Source organism: Vombatus ursinus, unplaced genomic scaffold, assembly GCF_900497805.2.
Source record: "Vombatus ursinus unplaced genomic scaffold, bare-nosed wombat genome assembly UNPS02014830.1, whole genome shotgun sequence".
NCBI lineage: Eukaryota > Metazoa > Chordata > Mammalia > Diprotodontia > Vombatidae > Vombatus > Vombatus ursinus.
The window spans coordinates 2,918,164-2,938,831 of NW_020954608.1; the positions used below are offsets into that span (position 1 = coordinate 2,918,164).

The 20,668-nt window shown below is 35.1% G+C and overlaps 1 protein-coding gene across 2 annotated transcripts in view; it reads left to right on the forward strand.

Moving 5' to 3' along the window:
• Window positions 1–18,966, forward strand: part of TMEM168 (transmembrane protein 168) — a 53,336-nt gene extending 34,370 nt beyond the window's left edge. For both annotated transcript variants that reach the window (XM_027838741.1, XM_027838742.1), the window contains exons 3-5: window positions 4,115–4,257; window positions 9,082–9,356; window positions 15,927–18,966. In XM_027838741.1, coding sequence (XP_027694542.1) covers window positions 4,115–4,257; window positions 9,082–9,356; window positions 15,927–16,474 — 966 coding nt within the window. In that variant the 3' untranslated portion in view covers window positions 16,475–18,966. The remainder of the gene's footprint in view (window positions 1–4,114; window positions 4,258–9,081; window positions 9,357–15,926) is intronic.
• Window positions 18,967–20,668: the final 1,702 nt, after the last annotated feature.

Genomic DNA, 20,668 nt, shown 5'->3' on the forward strand with positions numbered 1-20,668 from the left:
TTCTTTGGCTTGTTTGTTTTATCTTAATAGAATGCATTTCTGGCTTACTAACTCAGAAATAAACTAAAGTTATCACTTACTGTTTTTTGCCTATTTTCCATTGTTTTTAAAAAATATGCTTCAAATGTGGCAAGTGATTTTTCAGAACTGATGAACTTATATTTCATCCTTTCATAAGGAACCTCCCTGGTAGGCAGATTTTTTTTCTTTTTCTAGAGCACTGTTACTTTCTCACTTTGTAAAGTAAATCTGATATGTGTATTTTTTTTTTCAAAAAAGGAATCATACCTTAGTGCTATCTTAATGTTTTATTGTACTTTTGCAAAGCCACCTTTGAACCTTCAACACTTTTCAAAATATTGGAAACACTGCATTAAGTTTCAATAGGCTGTTAAAATCAGTTTCATTAGTAATAAGACTAATGAATACAGGTGTCTAAACAGTAAGCCCCTAAAAGTCTTATATTTAATTCATTACTGCTGTGGGATATATTCTTGTATTCACTAGTACTAGGTGTTATTATTAGACACTTTTATCAATTAACACTTAAATTGAAATTTTAAATTACTTAGTCATTCCATTTGAGTGACTACAAAATCGATTAACAGTTTGAACTTTTCTGTAGTTCACAGGTATATATGAATTACTTTATATTTTTGGGTTGTAAAATCTACAATTTGCCCCTCATTTCATTTTATATACATACATAATGCATGCATACATGTATGTATATATGTACATATATACACATGTGTAATATATTTTGTTCATTAAAGTAGTTACATTACATGATAGTGACTATGTTTTTATTCCATATGTATTTTGTTAGGATTAGGAAGGTAAAATCAGTGTTACATGCATACACTTTTAAAGATTGTTTATGTTAGGGAATCTGGGAGTGTTTGGGAGTAGTAAGTCTTTTCTATGAAATAGAGACATCAATAATCATATTTTCTGTGGAAAATAAACAGGAAGACAGGAAAGTTATAAATAGTCTTAATGAAACAGAAATCAGGTGATTGAACAAAATAGAAAAATGAGGGATTTTTGATGGTACTATGTAGGATCATAGACTTAGAAATAGAAGAGACTTCAGAGAAGATTTAAATGAGGGACAGTACACATTCCAGCAAATAACAGATTTAGTTCTTGTACTGTCCCTCATCTCTGAACTGATGGTAAGGTCAAAAGAATGAGCACTGTATATGTCATAAGAGAACTCCAGTTCAAATTTCATTCTGCTTGCGATTTAGGAACTTGTACGATCTTGGGAAACTCAGTTAATATATCTAGGCCCAGTTTCTCATACAATGAATGAAGTAGATTAAATCTTTCACCTCCCTCATTTTAACTAGAGCACAGAGAGTTAATATGCTTTTCTCAAGATCACATGGTAAGTGAGAAGTACCAGCACAGGGACTTGAATCCAGATTCTCTGACTTCATTCAGTATGCTTGTTGTATTTGACTTGTAGTGTCAGTTCCAAAGACCCCATTCTTGAATGCACAATACATGAAGATAGGAGACGGCTGGATGAGATCAGGCAATTGTCATCTGCCCTGTTTGGCTAGAACATAGAGGCAGCACATCCAGGGAAATGGGATGAAATAATCTATAAAGAATGGTTGAAGCAAGACCGCAGAGGAGTCTCTAATGCCAGTGCAAGAGGTTGCATTTTGTTGTATAAGAAATGGGGAATTCAGCTTAAGGTTTTTAAGCAGGGGAAGTAACAGAAGACAGTTTCTCAAAGAGGAGTTGCAAAAATGTCCTAAGCAATAGAATTGGAAATCATCATTGAAATAGTTTTTATGGTCTCAACTTTTTTTTTTTTTAATGAATTTTTTTTTTATTTTTAGAAAACCTTAAAACTCATTGTGTTTGATAACATTATTTTATATTCCTTATATTGCATGATATGTAAAACCTTACAGAAAGAAGATAGGGAAAGTTATAGCATATGCTGTGCTGACTGAAAATACAAATAATATGAAAGCACCTCCAGATAACATGTAAACATCTATATACAACTGCAACGGAATATGTACATCTCATAATTTAAAGTTCTTAATGGAGGTGGCTAGGTGGCGAAGTAGATAGAGCACCAGTCCTGGAGTCAGGAGGACCTGAGTTCAGTGGCCTGAAGACATTTGACACTTACTAGTCCTGTGTGACCCTGGGCAAGTCACTTAACCCCAACTGCTTCACACACACCCCCTCCCAAAAAAAAGTTCTTAATAACATTAAATTGGCTAATATCCAAAAAAACTAAAGAAAAACAGCATACATTATGAAACAGGTAGAAGCTATTCATCTTATAGGTGGGGTTTTTTTTAAGTTTTTATTGATATCCTGTTTTTACAGCACATTAATTTCTGAACACATCCCTCCCCCACTACACCTAGTGAGCCATCTTTTGTAACAAAAAATAAAAAGAGGGAAAAAAGGCAGTTCAGCAAGCTAATCAATACACCCATCTGATCTTACATTATATGTAATATAATATGTCATACCTTTATTCTCTCACTTTTTCAAAGAAAGGAGAACTGTATTTTATCTGGAGCCAAGCTTGTTTGTTATATTTACATAGCCTTCGGTTTCTTTTTTGTTGTTGTTCTTTCTTTTTATGTTGTAGTAGTATATAGTTTCCTTGATTCTGCTTGTTATTACTCTGCATCAGTTCCTGTCAGTGTTTCCATGCTTCTTTGAATTTTTCACATTTGTTGTGTTTTTTTAAAGGTACAGTAATATGCCATAACATCTGTGTACTACACTTTGTTAAGCCATTCCCCAATAAATAGGCAGAGGGGTGGGGGGGGGGGGGGGGGTGTGTGTGGGGGGGTGGGGTTTCTGTCTCAGAAGAGCAAGAAGAAAGTCAGTTACACAAATTGTGTAGTAAGCCTTTAGTGGAAGTGATGCTAGCCTTTATTTTAGAAAAAAAATTTTTTTTTAAGAAACAGTAATAGTTGAGGGTTTTAACTTACATAAGAGTATAATACTCTACAGGTCACATCTATTAATGTACTTTCAATATGTCCTTTATATTATGAGCAACTTACCCTATCATCAAGACTTTTCATCATTTCTGTTCATTTCAAAAACATTTATTAAGGCTGAAGATACAAAGATAAAAATCAAACAGCTCTTTCCCTTAAAGAACTTATATTTAATGGAGATGCTGCATCTGCACAAAAGCCGATATTAGTGCATAGCAAGTAATACAAAATAATTTAAAGAAAAAAAGAATATTCACAAGATGTAGAGGTAAAGGGAATAAACAAGGGAATAACTTATGCGCCACCTAGCTGCCCCAATAACTTTTGAAATAAAAAGGACTGCAATTCTGAAATTCTTTCCCTAGTTTCCCATATCTAAGATTAATCTGATATTTAGGATTACTATTGAGTGATTTTCTAACAATTATGTTTCCTTTCTTTAGCTATACATGCTTTAATATGTGAGTACTCTTTTTGAAAATACATTGAAGAGTGCTGTATAGATTTTGTATGCTGTAGCAGCTAAAATTTCACAACATATTCCTCTAGTGATAGGAATTATTTAGAAATTTCACAAAAAATTCTGAATTTCCATAAAAGGAATGCCTTTTTAGAGAGCCTAAGTATAAGTGCTTCCATCAAGACTATAATGATCAAGGTATGTATACTATCCAATGGATATTTACTGTCAGGAGATTCAGAGATTATTGGATAATTGATGTTGAGTTGGGAAAGACCTTAGAGACCATCCACTCCATCCTTCTCATTTTCCAGATGAAATAAATGCTGTTTCTGGGCAGGTTGGGTCGAGCTATGCCAGTCGTATGACAAGATAATTTTTCCTCACACTGTATTTAGCAGCATAAGATTTAGATCCTTGTGAAGATATTATAAGTTTCTGGTCCAACTCTCTTATTTTACAAATGAGAAAACTGAGGCTCAGTGAGTTAAAATGACTTATTCTAGGTCACACAGCTGGTAGAGCTAGAATTTAAATGAAGGGTCTAGGTTGAAAAGTTGTGAGAGGCTTTTGGTTTTTTTGTTAGCAGGTGTGGGATAGGTTAGTTGAAATGTGAAAATAAACATATTTGATAAATGGCTTTTTGTTTTGTTGCCTCTAGCCAACAAATGGAATCTTTTTGAGCATGTTTCTTATCGTTTTACCATTGGAATCCATGGCTCATGGGCTCTTCCATGAACTCGGTAATTGTTTAGGAGGAACATGTGTTGGATATGCTATTGTGATTCCCACCAACTTCTGCAGGTACAGTGATCCAAGACAGTCATGAGAATATTTATGACCACATGATGAGTTTAAATCAGTTTTGATTAGCATTTTTTAAAAATATAAGCATTGCATTTTTACTCTCACTATTAAAAAATTATAAAAAGTTTTCCTTTAAGCATGGCATATTCAAAACATTTTAAATTATTTATTTCAGGAGTTCTTAACCTTTTTTTGTCATGGACCCTTTTGTGTATGGATTTATCAAAATTGTGTTTTTAAGTGTGTAAAATAAATACAGCTATCAAAAATGTCTTTAACATTCATGGACCCCAGGTTAAGAGCCTGTGATTTATTTAAATATTTTGGCCCCCACAGTAGAAAAGTTTAATAATTTCTTCGAGAGTTCATTACAAAGAATTTCTTATTTAAATGGCTATACTATTAATCAGTTATCCATGATATTGATGGTTTTTTCCAAGGGTGGGGAACCTGCAGCCTTGAGGCCACATGTGGCCCTCTAAGTCCCCTTTGACTGAATCCAGACTTCACAGAACAAATCCCCTTAATAAAAGGATTTGTTCTGTAAAACTTGGACTTAGTCAAAAGGCTGCACCCAAGGACCTAGAAGGCCACATGTGGCTTCGAAGCCATAGGTTCCCCATCTCTGGTTTATTCTAAAGCTGTTGTGATATAGGTTTGGTGTGTTCGTTTGTCTTTTAACTCCAAAGTACCGTATTTAAAGTGTTCTATTTAAGTGATGCCTTGGTTTTGCGTACATATTGTAAGTGTCTTTTATTGAGAGGAAAATAATTTTTTTGTCACAGAAAAGTTCTCACTGCAGAACTTCTGTCTTCTTTCCACTTAAGGGGGGAAGAGAACACTTTTAATAGTAAATTGGTTTAATCCTTTACAAGGACTTAGCTTTCAAAAAGTCTTATTGTCACTTTTTTAAAGAAAAGTTTTTTAAATTGTAGAGGTTCATATTTGAAATAAAAGGTTCAAAAGCTATGCCCTACAACAAATGATGGAATTCTTTTTAACCATTCAGAAATGAAATTATAACACAGAATAAATAAAATTTGTATGGAAATGTTAGTTTGCACATTACAGAATTATCTGTTATAGTTACCATTAATATTCATGCCGTTCTAACAGTGAAGTATTTTAGACATTTTAGTTATTTTTATTTAGATATTTTCTATTTCTTTTTATTTTAAAGAAATGAGAAGATTCACATATTAACTAAGAACTATATTTTTGAGACACATAGAGATGTAGAGGATAGTCATACAGCTTTTATTTAGGCTTCAGACTTTAGTAACTTGAGGTATAATAATAACAGGTATTTTATAGCACTTAAAAAATGTTTTAAAAACACTTTACATACTTTATCTCATTTGAGCATCACATAGAAACCGTCTATAATCACAAGTGGTGGATTTCCACCTGCCTCCACACAAATAAACCAAAACAAAACACCAAAACTCATACTTCAGTTCTGACAGCCATGGAACATAGTTTATAGCCATTGTCATTTCATGGGGTCCGAGCATCATAATAGTCTTAGAGCTGGAAGGGGTTTTTGAGGTCCTACAGTCCAACCGGCTCATTTTACAGATGAGATAACTGAGGTTCCTTGATTTCAAATTTCAAATCTAGGGATTTTTCCACTGCCACTGTTTATTAAATGCATTGTTCAAAGAGTCTATAGTCTAACAGGAAAATGTGAGAGTTATAAAAATAATGACTAAGACATCTTAAGTGCAAAGTACTATGTGCAAATGACTCTGCTAAGTGCTGGTGATACAAATAAAAATGTGAGAAAGCCCGTGCTGTCGAAGAGCTCCTGTTCTAATGGGAGAAGCAGCACATATGGAAGGTCTCAGCTGCAAGTCAGATGGAAAAGGTCTGTGATCCTTACGGTGTAGTGGCAAAGTAGATATAAATGTCTCTTCTTCAACACTTCCACTGATAAAATCATAGCACTTTCTGATGCTGAGCCATTTAATAGTGCCAAGGACTTTGGTGGCAAGAATTTTCTTTTCTGTGTTTTCAGCAGCTCTAGGCTGCATTTCCATGGGAATTGCTTCCCAGGATGTTTGAGGGCACTGGGTTGGAAGCAATGTTATTTCCAATGTTCTTAGGTTCAGAGTCCTGGGATGTTATAATAGAGGACATTAAGATATAAGTACTTAAGAGAGGCACAGAGTGTTATATGAGGTCCATGGGATAGAGAAGGTCATTACTGATTGGAGTAAGCCTCCATGAACAGGAAGGCATTTGAGCTAGGCAATAAAGATTGAATGGAATTTCAATTGGTAGAGGTCAGGAAGGAGTAGGAGGACATTCTAAGCAGCATGAGCTAAGGACAGAAAAAGTGGGAAAATGTGGTAGCTGTATAGAGAATGGCAAATTCCTAGACTTCGATGTATAATAAATACATGCTACATGGTGGGGAGTAAGATGAATTAAACCCGGAAAGGGAGAATGGCATTTAATTGTAGAAGACAAGTTTGAAGCCACTGAGCAATTTTGAGCAGAGGAGTGACAAGATCAGATTTATGCGTAATCTAGCAGTGATATGAAGGACACGTTCAGTAGAAGAGAGAGTAAAGGTGGGAAGATCATTCTGGAGGCTAATAATAGTCTGGACAAGAGGTAATAAGGATTGTGATGATAACATATAGAATAGAGAGGGCAGATTCAAGAGGTAGCACAAAGATAAAAATCACAGAATAATAAATTAGAGGGACCTCATTACTGTTCACTTTTGTCCCTCTCTTCAGGACCCCAGGTGCCAACTGTCCCCGAGATTTTCTTAGCAGAGATACCGCAGTGGTTTGCCATTTCCTTCTCCAGTTTTAGACAGGGGTTAAGTGACTTGCCCAGGGTCATATAGCTAGTACGTATCTGAGATCACATTTGAACTCGGGTCTTAAAGTCTCCAAGTCCAGTGTTATATCCACTCAGCTACACAGTGCCCAGAGGAACCTCAGAGATCATCTAATCCAAGCCCCTCACTTTATAGGTGAGGAGACTTTGAGGCCCAGAAAATTGAAGCTACTTAACCAAGTTCATACAGATAGCAAGTGACACAGCTAGGATTTGAATCCAGGTTCTCAGACTCCAAATACGTTGTTTTTTTCCACTATACCATTCATATACCATAATTCATTCAACCAATTGGACGCCTACCTAGTTTCCAGTTCTTTGTTATTACAAAAAAAGCTGCTTAGCATAATGCCTACTTATAGCAGTGCTTAGTAGATGCTAGCTGCCTAACTATAAATATTTTTGAACATATAGAACCTTTCCCTTTTTATTTTATCTCTTTGGGGCATTGACCTAGTAGGGGTTTGTTAACTTTTTCATCAGTTTTAAATTGATTTCCTGAGTGAAATTATCAGTCCACAGCTCCACCAGTAGTACATCACTGTGCCTGTTTTCCCATGGCCTCTCCAACATTTGTCATTTTTCTTTTTTTTGTCAGTTGTGCCAGTTGATGAGTGTGAGGTCTAGATTCAAGTAAATTCATCATTATTTTTTTGAAATCTTAAGATATAGCCTAGTCTTTTTAATTTAGTTATGAAGACTGGTGGTCTAAATTGAGTTTTAGAGTTTTTGATTAAATAAATCACAGCTTATTTTACCTTTAGGAGCTTCAAGCACACTAATTTTATCAACCACTCATTCACCTATTATCTGTTAGGATAGAATGCCTGTATTGGCTTCATTTATTGCTTACTAAGTTATGCTTTTCTTTAACAGTGATATTTTCTTGAACTTGTTTCTAGATTTGGAAATATGGCTTGCACCTTCTTCAGAACTTTGAAATCAACGTTCTTTTTAAAAAATGTCAATATCTTTTGTATCATCTTCATTTCCAAATATATCCCTCCCTTTAATCCAAAGTTTAAGTTTAAAGTTAATAATACTTTATGAAGACCTATTTTAAATGTGAAAATTAAGTAGATAATTGAAGTGTTCATTAATTTTTATTTTGAGATTTTAACTCAAAAAATTTATATCTTTTTTCTTTATTGACCCCACTCATTTTTAAAATAGATTTTACCGCAAAATATGTATCAAAATCTTTTTCTAAGAAATATTGTTAACGAATTTTTTTGGCCAGTAATTGTAAATGAGGTACTGGTGAGAGCAGTGTTTCTTCCTGGATAGTCTGTTGTTGTAGAGGCATTTTGGAACTCATATTTTGATTTCCCCAGTTTAAAGCAGTGGCTGCCATTATTTCATCTTCATATCCCTAGTGTCTTTCACATTGGCATTTTAAAAATATTGAATTATATTGGTAACATAAAAAAAAAATTTCTTGGTTTTTGTTTGGAATTTTCTTATCTGTCCTGATACTTAGATAGTTTTAGGAGTGGCAAGGAGGAGATAATTTTGGAATTAATACATTTGTGTGAAGCAGTTGGCTTAGATCAGAGGTGAGGAACCAGCCGGCCTTTTTGACAGAGTCCAGATTTTACAGAACAAAACCTTTTGTTAAGGGGATTTGTTCTGTGAAGTTTGGATTCAGTCAAAGGGCCATACTTGAGGACCTAGAGGGCTACTTGAGGCTGCAGGTTCCCCACCCCTGGCTTAGATCAAGGATTCTTAACATGGGGCTTATGAACTTGGGCTTAAATTTTTTTTATAACTACATTTTAATATAATTGGTTTACTAGGCATTTTATTTTATGCATTTAAAAATATTATTTTTAGAAGGGACCCACAGACCTTACCAAACTGCCAAAGGTTCCATGACACAAAAATGCTTAAGAACTTCTGGCCTAGATGATCTTTAGCATCCTTCCAACTTAATTTATCCTTCTGTTTGTTTTTGTTTTTTTCCTATAGTTCTGATGGTCAGCCAACACTTCTTCCACCAGATCATGTTCAGGAGCTGAACTTGAGGTCTACTGGCATGCTCAATGCCATTCAGCGATTTTTTGCTTACCACATGATTGAAACGTTTGGCTGTGACTATTCCACGAGTGGATTTTCTTTGGATACTCTACATTCCAAGCTCAAAGCTTTCCTTGAACTTCGGACTACAGATGGACCCAGACATGACACTTACATTTTGTATTACAGTGGTCATACTCATGGTACAGGAGAATGGGCTCTGGCAGGTAATCCACTTTTAGACTTTTTAAATGTTGGAAATGTTTCTGTCAGTCCAGACTTGTAAATTCCTCTTACTTATGTCCAAACACCGAACATGCCTATACTTGGTCATATGAAATCCCAGAATTCTGGATCCATTTACTATGGATAACTTTAATTGCTTTTAGAGAAAAGTCTTCTGAATTAAAAAGAGAATTATATTATGTAGCAGTTTGAGGGGAAGGAATCTTACTATTTTAGACTCCGTGATTTAATTTTCTTTCAATACAAGCTAATTTCTACAAATAAAGTATTTCAAAGTCTTTGTCTAAGAACAGAGATTTTTAGTTCATTTTGTCATTTTATTCTTTATTTCAAAGAACTCAGTGAAAAAAGTCTTCAGTCTTAATTCAGGCAGGATGGCAGAGTTGAAAGAATATTGACTTGCACAAATAAGGAATCTTGGATTCTAGTCCTGGCACTATCCCTAAATCTAGATAAATGAGCTAACCTTTTGGGAGGCCTCAGTTCAGCTATAATATGAGGGCTTGGACTTAACCTGTAATGTCCCTCCTAGCTATAAAATGATATGATTTTCTGATGGTGTTAGGCAACTGAAAATATAAAATAAGAAACACGTTTCTGTATATATAGAATCTCAATAATTTTGAAATTGAAGGCCACCTTCATGATCATCTGGGTAAACCCCATCAAATGAATTATGAGAGTTTAAAATGTTTCTTTGTCTAAATTATTGTTTGAGGGAGATAAAAGTGATAAAAACATATTTTCTTACTTTTAAACCTGTTAATAATATACGTTTAAGCCCAGGTATTTTTAGTTATGGAGAATGTTGATCTGGTTGCACCTATTTAATATATCTTTTCTTGTGGAGGAGGGAGTATTCTGTCTGTAAATGGTACACTTTCTCCATTCCAATAAAATAACTGTATAGTTAATATTTAATAGTAGATTTTGTTATGAAATTACTATTATTAACGTAGGTTAAGAAAGTTTATAGTGAGATTCAAGAGAGTAAAAAACTAAAAAGTATTTTAGAATAGCTAAATTAAATCATTGAGCTCTAAGAAGTAGTTATTAGAGAAGTGATAAAGAATAGAGCTGTTGAGTGAAAAAAAAAGAGGACAGTAGGTATGGCATCAGTAGATTTGCTGCAAACCCATATAAAATGTTGGTTACTCAAGAGCGATCTTAAAATATATTAATATTAGTGAGAGTCTGCGAAGATGAAATTAAATGTTTTTTTTTCCTTTTTCTTTTCTTTTTTCTTTTTTCTTTTTTTTTTTTTTTTTTGGTGAGGCAGTTGGGGTTAAGTGACTTGCCTAGGGTCACACAGCTAGTAAGTGTCAAGTGTCTGAGGCCAGTTTTGAACTCAAGTCCTCCTGAGTCCAAGGCTGGAGCTCTATCCACTGTGTCACCTAGCTGCCCTAAATTAAATGCTTTTTAAGATAATTATTTTAGTTGCTACAGTATGGACCTGAAAGTATAAATTTATAATATTTCTGTACTTTGGGGACCTTAACTGCTGATACGGGAGCTTGGTCCCACAGACCACAACTCCACTGTAACATAGCAGGTGGCCTTTTGAGAATGGCTGAGACCAAAACATTCATCATCCTGTGGTCAACCTCATAATGAATCTTTTTAAATTTATTTAGTGAGGCTCGTCATCCAACAACAGATGAAAACAGATTTTTACTCAAAACCTTTCCAGTGGGGCAGCTAGGTGGCGCAGTGGATAGAGCACCGGCCTTGGAGTCAGAAGAACCCGAGTTCAAATCCAGCCTCAGACACATAACACTTACTAGCTGTGTGACCCTGGGAAAGTCACCTCACCCCGATTGCCTCACCCAAAAAAAAAAAAACAAAAAATTAAAATCCTTCCAGTTCGGTTGGAACTGTCAAAGCTTATGCTCCACTGGCGTTGCCTTTTAGAACCCTGGGTCACCTCCCATGATTCAGTGAGACCTAAAACTAGTACTTGAATGAAGTTAACAACTCAGTACACACAACTGGAACATGAGGAAAGCCTTTATCTTGGGATGGATTCTTTAGAATTCTTGAGTCCTCAGTGTTTTTATGGAAAGGAGGAAGGTTTAAAAATATGTAAGAAACAGGTCACAGAATTTTGGAGTTGGAAGGAGTCTCAGGAGCCACCTAATTCAACCCACCAGAAAAAAAATTCCCACTGCAACATATCCAGTAAGGGGACATCCTGCCATAGCTTGCAGACCTTCAGTGAGGGGGAACCAACTTTTCACCCAAGGCAACCCATTCATTTTGAGATAGCTCTTATTATTAGGAAACTTTTCCTGGAATCAACTGAAAACTAAAAATACCTTCTTCCTTAGTTCTGCCTCTGAGGCTAGAGGAGTAGCAAAGGCTAAGCCCTTTTCCACGTGAAATACTTGAAGACATCAAGCCTGTCTTTCCTGAGCCTTCTCTTCTCCAGGCCCAGTGTCCCAGTTTTCTTCAACCAGCCCCCATATAGCATATCCATCACCTTCCTAACTGCTTTCCTCCATACATTCTTCAGTTTGTTAAATGTTCTTCCTAAAATGTGGCGCCCAGGACTGAACACAATATTAAAGATTACCTTTCATCTACACTCTCTATGTCATTTATATATATAAATAGTTGTTTACATGTTGTCTTCCATATTAGAATTTGAGCTCCTTGAGGGCAGAGACAGTGTATATTTTTGCCTTTCTTGGTATTCCCAGCATATAGCACAATGCCTAGCACTATTTGTTGACTGACTGACTAGCAGATATAGTCTGACCAGGGAAGAATACAGCTTGACTATTATTATATTCCTATTCAAGGAAGCTATGTCTCTTAATATAACCTAAGATCAAATCAGCCTTTCTGTCAGCCTTATTACACTTGTAACTCATATCAGACACCTAGATCTTTTTCATTTAAACTGGTTTGTAGCTCCCGCATCCTGTACTTATGATTTCTTGGACCCAAGTGTAAAACTTTACATTTATCCCTGTTAAATTTCATCTTACAAAATTCAGCACAGTTTTCTAGCCTTTCAAGATTATTATTAGATTCTGTCTTGATCATTCAGAATGTTATCTATCCCTCCCAGCTTAATCATTTGCAAATTTGATAAGCATGCCATCTATTATCTTGATTCAAGTTATTGATAAAAATATTAAACAGCAGAGACCAAGTAGGAATCCCTTACGTACTTCACTGGAGACTTGTTGTCATGGGGACAGTGCACCATTAACAGATACTCTGAGTCCAGCCATCCAGTCATTTCTGAATCCATTTATTTTTAATATTACCTACTCTACATCTTTCCATTTTCTCCACAAGGACAGGATGAGATACTTTACCAAAAGCTTTGCTATAATAAAAATTAAACATCTCTGTTTTCTTTCTATTGAGAGTTTTGTGTCAAAGGCCAAATATAGATCCAGGTCTTTCTGACTCTGAGGCTGACTCTGTACCTACTGTGCTGTACCATATACTGCCCCTTCTTCTCTACACATTCTTTTAAAATCTTAATTATTTTTAGGTGATGAGTTGTTTCTTTTTATGTTTTCCAATTTGATTCCCAAGTTTCCTGTCCCTCTTAGACTGGCTTCATCTGTAGAATTTCAATCTACATTCTACTTGTCACTGCTTCTCCAAAAATTTAGAATGCATATCAGATAATACCTGTGGCTTTTCTGCCTTCATGTATCACAAACTCTAGGCAGGAGTGGTCCCATCCCCCAAAGGATCCCATCTTCTCCACTCTAGCAGCAGCCAGTTCCTTCCTATTAGTGGAACTCAGACCCAGAACAGAATTTCTTCTTATTAGTTCCTCTAAGTTATAATTAAGCAAAGATAAGATGGTCACTGCTCTGCTTTGGCAGAGGGAAAGCACCAGCAGATGTTGTATAGTTGAAGTCTCTCATCACTTACTACATGATGCCTCTTTGCCATGCTTTAAATGTTTCCTGTACTCAGTCTCTTTACTCTTTCTAGGCTGACTGAAGTAAAATGTGGTAACAACATCATTCTTGTTTCTCTCCACTAATCTTTACCCAAATGCTATTCACTGTGCATCTCTCCTCTAGTTCCTGGATTTTCTCACATTCATGTATACCTTCTTAAAATACAATGCTATCTCCCTCTCTTCCCATTTTCTCTTACTACCTTGAGACACATTCTGATCATGGATCTCATCCCACCAAATTTCTCATACTTGTGAGATCAAATTTACCTTCTTGAGTTTGGATTGCTTGATTGATGGAACAAGTTGCTCAAAAAAATGGTAAGGAATTGCATTAAGGAAAAAGTTAGTGAATTCACTTTGGCAAGGAGTAGGGACATCTCATTTGTAAGGACAAACGATAGTGGGTAAAAATATCAAAAAGTTTTGAAGTCTGAAGGGAGATGAGTTGAACAAAGGGGAATTTCTTATTGGATGTTATAATCTTTTCATTGAAAATGCAGGTGCATCATCTGTGATCATCTGTTGTATGGGGCATGGGACTTGAAAGAGAAAAATATTTGAAATAGTTGCTTTGGATATGATAGTGAAGAGTGAATTGAAGCATTTTTTAAGCAACGGTGTTGGGCCCACTTGAGTAAGCACTATTGGCATAGTATGATAAATCAATATATTTTATGACTTTGCTCTACCAGCATCTAGCTACCTGGAAGGAAGAATGGCGAAATTAGGAAAAAAATCAAACCAGTGGTTTCCTGAGTTTTAGTGTCACACAAAGTGCCAACATACCAGGTTAAATGAAGGATAATTGTGAAACTACATAGCAAACTCTGAAATTTAAATATCTTACACCAGTGGTGTCCAACTCAAATAGAAACCAAGGCACTAAACTGTACTTAAGGATCCCTGCAGACCACATATTGACTTAGAAAACCAGATATTAACATTATCTCTGTTGTGTTATATTTTTATTTATTTTGTTAAATATTTCCCAATTGAATTTTAATCTGGCTCTTGTCTTCAGGAGGGCTTGTGGACTGCCCACGTATTTGGGCAGCTTTAGATGTCCTTCTTGGTACATTTGTGTAGTTATCTGCTATTTTTCTGGGCTAGAACAGCTTTAAAAATTAAAACAATTCATAGTATCTATAGTAAAATTAAGACCTTTAGTCCTTACCCACCAAAAATCAGGACAAATGAAGGTAATTTATTAGTTAAATACAATGGTTGATTTTATTAAATTTGCATTAAATAATGCAAATGAAAAGCCCCAGAGACAGAGTTTCTGGGTAGTTAATAATCAGCTTATTAATTAGACTAGCAAATAATAGAGGTCAGTGGTCTCTCTCTCTCATAATCAAAGACCCTGCATGGAGGTGGTTGAATATTTAAATACCTTTGGAAAAGGCGGTGTCTCTGAGGGTAAAAATCAACACTGATTGGTTAATAATTAATAAAAGAATGAATATTATAAGGAGAGGTGGGCCTTTTCTAATGAGGGGCTGGGGGACCTGACTTTGATCATGTCAGCACTCTCAGATCATTCCACCTCCACTAATCTATACAAAAGAATCTATTCTCCACCCAGTCCTGCTTGAACCGTGTGGGTTATGGTAAGAATTCCACCCAGATAAGATGATCTGGGTGGGGTGAATTTTTTGGGCAAGGTCAGAAATGTCCTTGAGAGACTGGGCTTTGAATAAGAAAGCAAAAATGAGGATCTTGGGGTCCTGTATATAAAATTGGTTATTAATATAAGAAGAAAATAATCATTTTTCTCATTAACATCATCTTTTTAAAATAAATAAGCCATATTCAAATTTATAAAGTAAGTTTCTTGACTATCTCAGCAAATCTACTTTTAATGCAAATAGGATAACTATTTTTTTTTTTACTGGTCTAAAATCTGGTTTTTAAAATGTCTCCTGTAAAGGAAGTCTTTAGTTTTACATTGCATGTTTAATTCCAAGAATTTAGAGTTTACCAATCTGAAGTTTAAATAAAATGACTAGCAACATGATATAGTTGAAAAGGCACTGGGCTCTAATTCCAGCTTTGCCACTAATTAATTGTGTGACCTTGTGGGAGGCAGCTTTAACACCAGCCCTCTTCAGGTTCTATTCAGGGATGAAATGCAGCACCTACAAATCACTGAACAGTTAACCAAAGGAGTTTTCCTTTGCCCAGCAGCATATAGTGGCACTTAGTTTCTCTGCATGCGTCATGGTCTCCATGTGAAAATGCTTCTGGTCATCAGCATAGGAAATGTGGTGAGGAACATTGTTACTTTCATGATCTTCAGAAAACCACCCCGTTAGAGGCACCTCAGCTACTGTAGCTGGGACTTTTTATGCCTATAGGTGACCAGGGAGCCGTGGTGGGGGAACTGGAACCAATTAAATCCCTGGGACAGATTTGTCTCCTTTTAGAGAACTCTAATCCCTATGGAAAGAGGAGCCTGGGCCTACCCCATATTGTAGGTGGAGGGGAAAGAGGCAGCATCAGAGAAGCTTTGGTAAATATTAATCTTTTTACAGACCTTCCCTAAAATCTCACCCTGTTTCCTTAATCCAGATTTCTTCAGATACAAGTCTTACTATTGAATTTTCTTTTTTTGTAGGTGGAGACACATTACGGCTTGACACACTTTTGGAATGGTGGAGAGAAAAGAATGGTTCTTTCTGTTCCCGACTTATTATTGTACTCGATAGTGAGAACTCAATACCATGGGTTAAAGAAGTGAGAAAAGTTAATGATCAATATATTGCAGTGCAGGGAGCTGAGATGACCAAAGTGGTGGACCTTGAAGAAGCTGACCCTGCACAGCTTGGTGACTTTACAAGAGACTGGGTGGAATACAACTGTAATGCGAACAGCAACATCAGCTGGACTGAAAAGGGGCGTGCCGTTAAAGCAGTGTATGGTGTATCAAAACGATGGAGTGATTACACTCTGCATTTGCCAACAGGAAGTGATGTTGCCAAGCACTGGATGTTATATTTTCCTCGTGTTACCTACCCTCTGGTGCATTTGGCAAACTGGTTGTGTGGCCTAAACCTTTTCTGGATCTGCAAAGCTTGTTTTAGGTGCTTGAAAAGATTAAAAATGAGGTGGTTTCTTCCTGCTGTGCTGGACACAGGACAAGGCTTCAAACTTGTCAAGTCCTAATTAAGAACCAAAGATGGACTATGACTAAGAGTCTTTTACTATCAAACATGACTAACTTGCCACTTTTTATATACTATTTTTTGTGTGTGGAAGATATCTTGCCACTTTATAGTTGCACTGTTTCTTAAGCAATTGCAGTATATGCAAGGGGTTGGGAACTGTATTATTTTGAACTAAAAAAGTGTGTGTTTGGTGAATAACATTTGTAACCAAAAGTCTTTGTAAATTATAAGATCTACTAAGTGTGACCATGCAGTTTGAAGAAAGGTTGCATGTTCATTTGTATTAGAAAAGAAACAAAACAAGACTGCCCTGAAATAATTGTCAAAGAACAAAAATGCCTTATTTTCTAGGAAGAAACTGTAGCATGTAAAGCAGACTTGCTTGGTTACTATTATGAAAAAAAACTGACTATAAAAAAATTTCTTACTCTGAATAGTATTATAGACTGAGGTGAGACCATTGGAAGGCCTCCAGGCCCATTGAAAATAGAAAAGATCCTTCCTAGGATGAATTTTAAGGTACAGATATGCAAAGCATGCAGGCCAGTGCCTTGAGTTGCCTTTGCTGTGACCATTAAGACGAAATAGAATCCAAAATTAGTCATTTTAGCTGTAATCCATTTAGGTACAACAACAGGCTACAGGATAAATAGAAATTACTTTTGCATGCATTGTTGGTAGGACCTGAATCAAAAGACTGGGCAATTTTATAGTCTTATCTCAGGGTCATTTAACATTTTCTTAATGATGCAAAGTGGCAAATGCACTCACTTTCCAAACAAACTCAGCCTCTTCTTTGAAGGAGATGTCTAACTTAAGTCAGAATATATTAAGCAAAAAAGGGATATTCTGGCTCATCAGTGCTCATGTTCTTCCATAAAATTTGTTACTTTTCACCCAGTAAGAAAATTAACATTGTCTAGCTTAGGCTGGTAAGTTTTCTATTGTTATACACATGATACATTATGTAAAAGTATTTAATATTAACAGTTTTGTCAGAATGTAAGAAAGTAAGAAATTTTTAACCATAACAATGTTTTCTGTATTTAAACAATAATTTGTGATTAGTGTACTCCCTGAGGGATGGTTCACTCCCCACTCTTACTCACAATTTCTCAGATTTTAGATTTCTGTCTTTGAGAAATAAATAGGATTAAATTTGGGGGTTTATTAGCAATTCTCTATTTAAGTTACTGTAGCTCCTCAGAATTAAGCCACTTTTCCAATTTGACAGAGAATTGAATCGTTACCTTATGTCTACCTCTTTCTATCTGCTGAAAATTGAGGATTTAGTTACTAATAAGTTGCTAAAGGGTCATGGATAAGTGCATCCCACTGTCCATAATGCATTGCTTCAGTCCACCAGTTCTGATTTATATAACATATGTAACAGTGAATTAGACCAGCATTTGTATGTATGTTAACATATAACATATAATGTATGTTAACATATAACCCATAAATTAATTTATTTTGCTAATAATTTAGTGAATTAATGTAATCTGAAAGGCAAGAATTTAAACTTTGTAGGCATTAAAAGCCAAAAAAAAGCCTATAGCTCCAAAAATTAATAAAATCTCCTTTTTTCAAATTTCCTAGTAGAGGCTTCATTAGCCCGTTAATTTTTTTTTTAATTTAGAGAGGGGTATAACTAATTATAGCCTGTTTTCTCACTATGTAATAATATTAAGAAAATAGTCGTGAAAAGGAAAATTTGGAAAAAAAATGTTTCAGACTACAAAACTTTTAAATTATTTTTAATACATGTTCCTTTTTAACCATTTCTGATAGGACAGGGATTGTTTTGGAGGAAAAATGGGTCCAAGAAGTAATTTTGGGGGAAAATGTGGCTTGAGCTGTGTGTAAATGCTAAAAAGTTAATAAAGATTGCATTTTGAGACCTACTCCCACCAAAGGAAAAATGAAAATGACCATGTTGAAGCCAATTAGCTTTGAATTTGTGAAAGCTTCTCTGAAGTTGCTATCCTAAATGCCAATGAGCTCTGCACATGACGCCAGTAGCCAGATTGGGAGTTTTAGGAAAAATGAAATGGTTTTTCTACTATTTGGCATTTTACATGGTATAAGTATAAAGTAATGAAACTGATTTTCACATTTGTGTGGTAGAAAGTGTGTGGAAAGGCTTTCATTAGCCACAGTCTCATTACTTTGGTCATACCACATATTTAGAAAAGAATTATTTGTAGTAAGAGGCATGAAATTGAATCATTTTTCACATCTACCAAAAAGAAATAGATAATTTGGATGTACTCATTCAATAGAAAATGAATTTGGTTTCATTTGTTTCCTCAAATTTTGTGCCTTTCTAAAACCATAAAAGTATTTCTGCAGCCAATTTTAAAAGGTGTGCAGTGTAAATATTTGATAAATAACAGTGCGGGTTCTATCTCCTATGCATAGAGTCATGAGTTATGTTTTAATCATTTATGTGCAATCATTCTTTCAAAAAAATGTTGGGGTGTTTTTTTTTTTCCCTTTAGGTCAAAAACCTTCCTCCTTGAATTGCTTGGATCATTGTTCAATAGCTTTTTTAGTTATTCTTATTATGTACATGATACTATGATAAACTTGTATTTCTAGAGCCCATTTTTATGACCAGCATTTTCTTAAAATTATATTAGTAGCAAAAATTAATTTTTATGTTGTGTGTTAGTGGGTGGGTTTTTGTTTTGAGTAAAATGTCTTTATTGGAATCTATTTATTAAATGGATTTTTTTGTTTGTGATGAATTTTGCTCTAAAATTCATTTGCTGTTTTGGATACTTCCTTCTAATATATATTCTTTCATATTGAGAGTTTGATTATTTAGAAGTGGTGTTTTATATTACATTTCTTTAGGCTAGGATTAACTATATCAGAAGAAAACTTGTTTGGAAACAGGCCATTGCATTGGTTCATTATATGAATGTATAATTGATTGTATTTATTAGTAAAGGCTCAAAGGAATTACATTATGACCTGTCAGTAGTTTTAATATCATCTCCATTTGTAGCCGTAAGATTATTCGCTCTACAAGGTCATAAACTGTTTTATACATATATTTTCATCCCATCGCCCAGTACAGAGTCTTACACAAAGTAGTAATAGGCACTGTAAACATTTATGGAACAAATGAAATTTTGTATACCAAAAAAAAATTATTCTTCTGTGGTATGGTATAAAGAGCACCAGCTTGAGAGTCAAGATAACTGAGCTTTAATGCCAACTATACTTAGTTAGTATTTCTCTCTGTGACTTCAAAGGCCTCACTTAACCTCTCTGAGCTTCAGTTTCCTCATGGGGAAAATGAGAGTTCCAACTATATGACCTCTGAGATCTCTTCCAAATCTAAATCTTATATAATTCTGACACAATCAGAAATACCTCCCTGCTAACACTACCATGTGCACCTACTTGTTCCACTTTGTCAGCATTCCCATAGTCCTGGACAGTAATAGAGTAAGCTCAAGGAAATTATCTTACATTCCTTAATTGTATTGCAGAAGACCAGCCATTTTGTGGTTTCTGTATTTAATAAAATCATAATTATAAAATTAGTGGATAAAAGGACAATAAATCCAATATCTTTATAATGAAGAACATTTAATAGTGTCAAACTTTTAGAAGAAAAATGTGTTCAAATTGGCTTACTTATGCTTAAAAAAAAGGAACTAAGATATGATGCTTGTGAAATGGCATTTATTGGAAGTCTTATGAACCTTTTCATCCAGCTTCTTTGTGATTAAGACTTTGAATTCTGTATTCAGTTTTGTTTCTCTCTCCTAGAAAATGTAGACAAATTAGAAATTTTAGCAATTAAAATTATTCATGAAAAGAAAAATCTTACTTATGAAGAAAGTACAATGATCATATATTTAGAGCCAGAAAGGACCTCAAAGTCATCTAAGTCCACTGCTCTCATTATACAGGTGAGGAAATTGAGACCAAGAGGTTAAGTCGCTTGCCCAAAGTCACAAAAGGATGAAGTGGCGGAGTGCAGGGATCTGATTCCAAATCCAGCGCTCTTTCCACTGTACCATGCATGCTGCCTCACAGTGAAAGTAGACATGAATATTACTAACAATAAAATTTTAAGGTAAGAAAAGTGCTGCATACTATCTGAAGAGGATTACTAGTATCCAGTCTTGTTTTTTGAATGGCTGCAGTTTCAACAAGTAGAAATGAATGATGA